This window comes from Penaeus japonicus, unplaced genomic scaffold (assembly GCF_977035675.1).
Source record: "Penaeus japonicus unplaced genomic scaffold, GWHDUDI00000001_assembly GWHDUDI00000011, whole genome shotgun sequence".
Taxonomy (NCBI): domain Eukaryota; kingdom Metazoa; phylum Arthropoda; class Malacostraca; order Decapoda; family Penaeidae; genus Penaeus; species Penaeus japonicus.
In genome coordinates, this window is record NW_028234413.1 from 1,800,844 (window position 1) to 1,805,843 (window position 5,000).

Genomic DNA, 5,000 nt, shown 5'->3' on the forward strand with positions numbered 1-5,000 from the left:
ACAAAACAAAAAAAAAAAAACAGCTAACTCAAGCATAAATAATGGCGCAAATTGGCCATTGCCTCGGTACGCAACACGAGAAGAGCTGGTTGCGCAAGACGCCCCTGCCACAGGAAAGAAGGATCGGCAACGGCAAGGGATTCCTGTTAAAGGGATTACCGCGGCGGCGTGACCAGAGGAACACAGGGATCGGATTCGAGGCGTTTTTGTGGCCGCGCATGAAAACAGATTTGCTGTACCTCTTTAACTGATCTGCAAATCTCTTTAAGTGCGTGTAATTTTGATAAATGAAGGAGCTCTCGACCTAGCTCCTGTTCTGTACACGTGCCTTTTCACCTCTCGTCGCCCCGCCCCTTCCCCCCCACCCTCCGCCGACTCATCCCAAGACGCACTTCACTTCCGAAACTAAAGACGCGCTTTGACGGACGTCGGAGGAAGGGCAGGGAGGACCCCAACCCCCACCCCTCCCCCCTCCGCACTCAATGTGTGAGCGAGTGTAACTGTTGATTTTCCCGAGGAAAGGCGCTTGTGCATGTTGCAGGAGGAGGGTGTGCTTTGCAATATGAAGTCTTCCATGTGGATTCTCTAAAGATTCTCTTTCTCTTTTCTCGTAAAAATGCCTTCCGGATATACATGATATGACACGTGTATGAGTACGCGTGCACAGTACTCATACTCATGTGTGTGAGTGTTTTGTCTTTGTTCTATTTTTTTTTTCTTTCTTTTTTTCTTACGTGTCTATGTGTGTATGTCACTCTTAGACCCACCCTCACCCTCCCAGTCTTGTCACCTTCTCCCCACCCCACCCCCACCCCTCCCCTGCCGAAAACGGACAGCGCGTGACAATGGCGGAGCGGGTCGTGACAGCGCCCCAATAACAAACATACCTAATAACGTGTAGCACCAGCGGAACGGCCCGGCGGCCATTTACATACATACTAAATAACGCGTTGGGAAGATATTTACGAGAACAGACAGAGGATCTTTCGTCTCAAAAAAAAGAAAACAAGAAAAAAAAGGAGAAATGAGGAAAGACATGTCTTACTCGCGGCGGGCCGAGTGAGAAACCACACACGAAAACAGAAAGGGAAAACGAGCAGCCTAAGGGCACCGGAGAGGCCCTCCTCCTCCCCGGCGCCAAGGACCCCGAAGACGAGGAGGCGCCTCGCTTCGACTCCCGGGGCATCCGAAGGGCGCGGCGCCCGACTCAAAACAAAAAAACAAATAAACGTGTTGGAAAACATACTGTTGTACTCACGCGTGCCGTTGAGGTTACGCGAGAGGATCTTGGTGCCGTGCGGGATGTAGCCAAGCAGCGGGTGGTGGAGCGGCGGCTGCTGCTGGGAGCTCTGCGGGGCCTGCGACGGGCCTGGCACGGGCATGGCGGGGGTCACGGCGCCCGAGGTCACGCTCACGCCCACGCCCGACGAGGGGTTGGTGGTGGGGGGTACGATGGGGAGGCCTCCGGCTGGGGGCGGGCCGCCCACCGTCTGGGGGTGGCTCAGGGGAAGCGAGCCGCCGCTGGCCGACCCGCCGGACGCCGACCGATCGGAGGAGGCGGTCACGGGGGGCGCGGGGGTGGGCGTGGAGGGCGGCGCGGGCGTGCTGGGCGCCGAGTGGGTGGCGGTTGACGCGGGCGGGTACTGGGCGTCGCTCAGGCCGGACATGTGTGGGCGTACGTAGCTGTCAGCGAGCGCTGGCGACGATGTGTAGTTGAGCAGATGGGGCGGCTCTGCCTTGATGGGCGCCAGAGACTGAGCTTGGGCGGCGTGGGCGGTGCGGGCGGGAGACCGGTTGCTCTCTGCTGGGGGCGGCACCAGGGGCTCAGCGGAGTGGGCGCGCGAGATGGGCGGGACGAGCAGCATGGAGAAGCTGGGGCGTCACATGTTGAGCGGGGACAAAAGTGGGCGTGAGGGCGGGCGGCAACTGCCTTGTGGGCGGTTCCGACCTGCTTTGGACGACTCACCCCTGCACCAACACCTGCGAAGAGGAAACAGAAGGTCTTAGGGATTTTATATAATGGGATTCAGGCAATAAATCCTCTCTCTCTCTCTCTCTCTCTCTCTCTCTCTCTCTCTCTCTCTCTCTCTCTCTCTCTCTCTCTCTCTCTCTCTCTCTCTCGCTCTCTCTTAGTCTTAAGAAGAGAAATCTTCTACATTTTCTCCTACACTTCTATATAATTTTCCTTGCGGTAATTTATATATAAAAAAAATACAACGCCACGAATTTTCCTCCACATTCCACAAAGTTCGAAGAAAAAGATCGGAGGATAATTATTAAGAAAAAAATAAAAAGTGCGATAAAACCGGCCCTTCGAAAGGTCAAAGAGAGACAAAGATTTTGGTGAAAAAAACGAAAGAAGAAAAAGAAAAAAATAATAAGTATAGACCGCTTAAATGTCGTTTCTTCGTATTCTTCTCTCGCTATATTTTCTTCTCCTTTTCTTGTTCTTTATTCCAAATCATGCAAAATTATATCCTAATAAATCCTTAAATAATCCCGTAAAACATATCAACAAATCTTTTTTAAAAAATCCTCAGTGATAAACAAAGTACAATTAACGAGAAATAAATAAAGAAAAATTGATATTACCATAAAAGGGATGATAAGAAAAAAATAAATAAATGAAAGAAAAAAACAACAACAACAACAGAGACCGGAAAAGAAACGAAAACGAGGGATACTATCTATCTATCTATCTATCTATCTATCGAGACCTGACATGTAAGGCGGTAATTGCACCTGTTTCGAAATTAGGTGGACGACCTCCGGGAACAAAAAAAAAGAAAAAAAAAAAAAAGGAAAAAGAAAAAGAAAAAAGAAAAAGAAAAAAAAGAGGTTACGATAGAAAAAAAATATTAAGAGACACACAAAAAAGTATAGATTAAATACGATAATATAAGGAGGAGAGGTGAATCTATAGGTTGTTGGACAGAGAGAGCGGTTCGACTGAATACATTATTGAAAGAAGGAATGGTAGACGAGGTAGTAGTAGAGGAGGAGGAGGGGAAGGGAAGGGGGAGAAGGGGGGGGGAGAGGGGGGTGACGAGACTAGAGAATCAGGAGACAAAAAGACATTAAGAGAAGACAAGGAGAAAAATAATGGTGTGTACGAAGAGAGAGAGAGGAAGAACGGGGAAAATAAAACGACCGAAGAAATGTGCACATCGCTGCTTCTTATGTAAACAGATAAACATACCAGAATAGGGAGGGAATAGGAGGGAGAGAGATCTAGATACCCCCCCCCTACCCTTCCTTCTAGAGCCCCGCCCTTTAGTAAGCGGTTTTATTCACCTCTATATTTCTCTTTCACTCCTCTCTCTCTCTCTCTCTTCCCCCCCCCCTCTCTCTCTATCTATTTATCTATCTATCTATCTATCTCTCTCTCTCTCTCTCTCTCTCTCTCTCTCTCTCTCTCCAATGCCATATATCATCCTGCCTTGCCCTCCCTCCAAATCACCCTCTTCCTATCAAACTTCTCCCCTCTACCTCAACATCCCCTCCATTCCCCCCTCCCCTATCCCCCTCCCCCTTCCCTCTCGGCCATACAAAGAACTGGTTACACTGAAGACGAGTGAGGGAAGGGGAAGGGGGCACACAGACCGGTTCCAGCGATGTCCCGGTGCTGGTATTGCACCTTACGTACCGGGGCGTTAGCCGGTACCTCCTCCATTCATACGCGCGGGTCGGGTCCCCTCGGGTTGGACAATGACCTATGATTCCCAGAGTAACGGGATACCAGTACGGTTTCTCTTGTTGTTGTTGTTGTTGTTGGTAACAGTAATCGTTGTAGATATCGCGGCAGGGGTGTGTAAGGCTCGTGGTGAGAGGAGCGGTTGGCAGAAGTTGTTGTATTTTGTATCATTATCCTCTTCCTTATTTGGAATTTTTGGTGTTGTTTGTCGTCGCTGTTGTGATTATAATTAGTTTGTTTTTTTTATTATCGAAAGATTATTTACTATGTTTATATTTGATTTTTTTTGCACTAAGTTGGTTTATATCATCTATCATCATCCCTTGCTATTGTTTATGTATTCACATACTTATTCATTGATAGACGCTCGTTTATTCCAGATCGCTTAGCCGGATGGCAAAATATCGCTGACAAAAAAAACAACATTAATCCATATATGCATTTTGAGCGAAGGCATCAACTGCGAAACATCCGAAACATCCTTTTTTCCTATGCTCTCGCTCCCTCCCTCTTTTCCTCCTACCCTCCCTCCCACTTTCTCTCTCTCTCTCTCTGTCTCTCTATCTCTGTCTCTGTGTCTTTCTCTCTCTCTCTCTCTCTCTCTCTCTCTCTCTCTCTCTCTCTCTCTCTCTCTCTCTCTCTCTCTCTCTCTCCCTCCCTCTCTCTCTCCCTCCCTCTCTCTATCCCTCCCTCCCTCTCTCTCCCTCCCTCCCTCCCTCTCCCTCCCTCCCTCCCTCTCTCTCTCTCTCTCTCCCTCCCTCTTTCTCTAAACTGAAAGCAAAGCCACGAAATGGGAAAAGAGCCACAGAGCAAGGCAGCTCGGAGGAGAGAGAGCTCTATACACATACAAAGTCTCTACAAGATGTAATCCTGTATTCAGATATAATCAAGAAAATTAGTCGGCCGAAAAGCGACTTTTTTCCTCTGAGTGAAGCCGGTATATTATGGAAGGTGTGGTGGAGGGGGAGAGGGGGGAGGGGGAGGGGGGAGGGGCGGGGTGTAAGTTGTTGTATAAGCTTCCTAAAAAAAAAAGAAGAAAAAAAAACGATAGATAGAGAAATTCATTTTAGATTCATTGTTTTTCTTTTTATTCCTATTGTTTGGAGAGAAAGGAAGACAATTCCTTCATGTTCACCCATAGAGGCCAACCCAAAGCAAAACAACTGAACAAAACAAACAAACAAACGGAGATAAACAAACCAGTACCGGTTGGGTAGGTGGAAGAGGTTCCTCCTAGCGGGGGGGAGAGGGGGAGGGGGAAGGGGGGAGGGGGAGAGGTATCAACTTTACGCAAGACATCTTTGGG

At 48.7% G+C, this 5,000-nt stretch overlaps 1 protein-coding gene across 1 annotated transcript in view; it reads right to left on the minus strand.

Annotated features, from left to right (window-relative positions):
* nab (NGFI-A-binding protein homolog) overlaps window positions 1-5,000 on the minus strand; it is a 362,254-nt gene that overhangs the window by 330,210 nt on the left and 27,044 nt on the right. Inside the window, exon 2 of the mRNA XM_086542106.1 lies at window positions 1,247-1,980. Within this exon, the coding sequence (XP_086398232.1) occupies window positions 1,247-1,865 (619 nt within the window). The 5' untranslated portion in view covers window positions 1,866-1,980. The remainder of the gene's footprint in view (window positions 1-1,246; window positions 1,981-5,000) is intronic.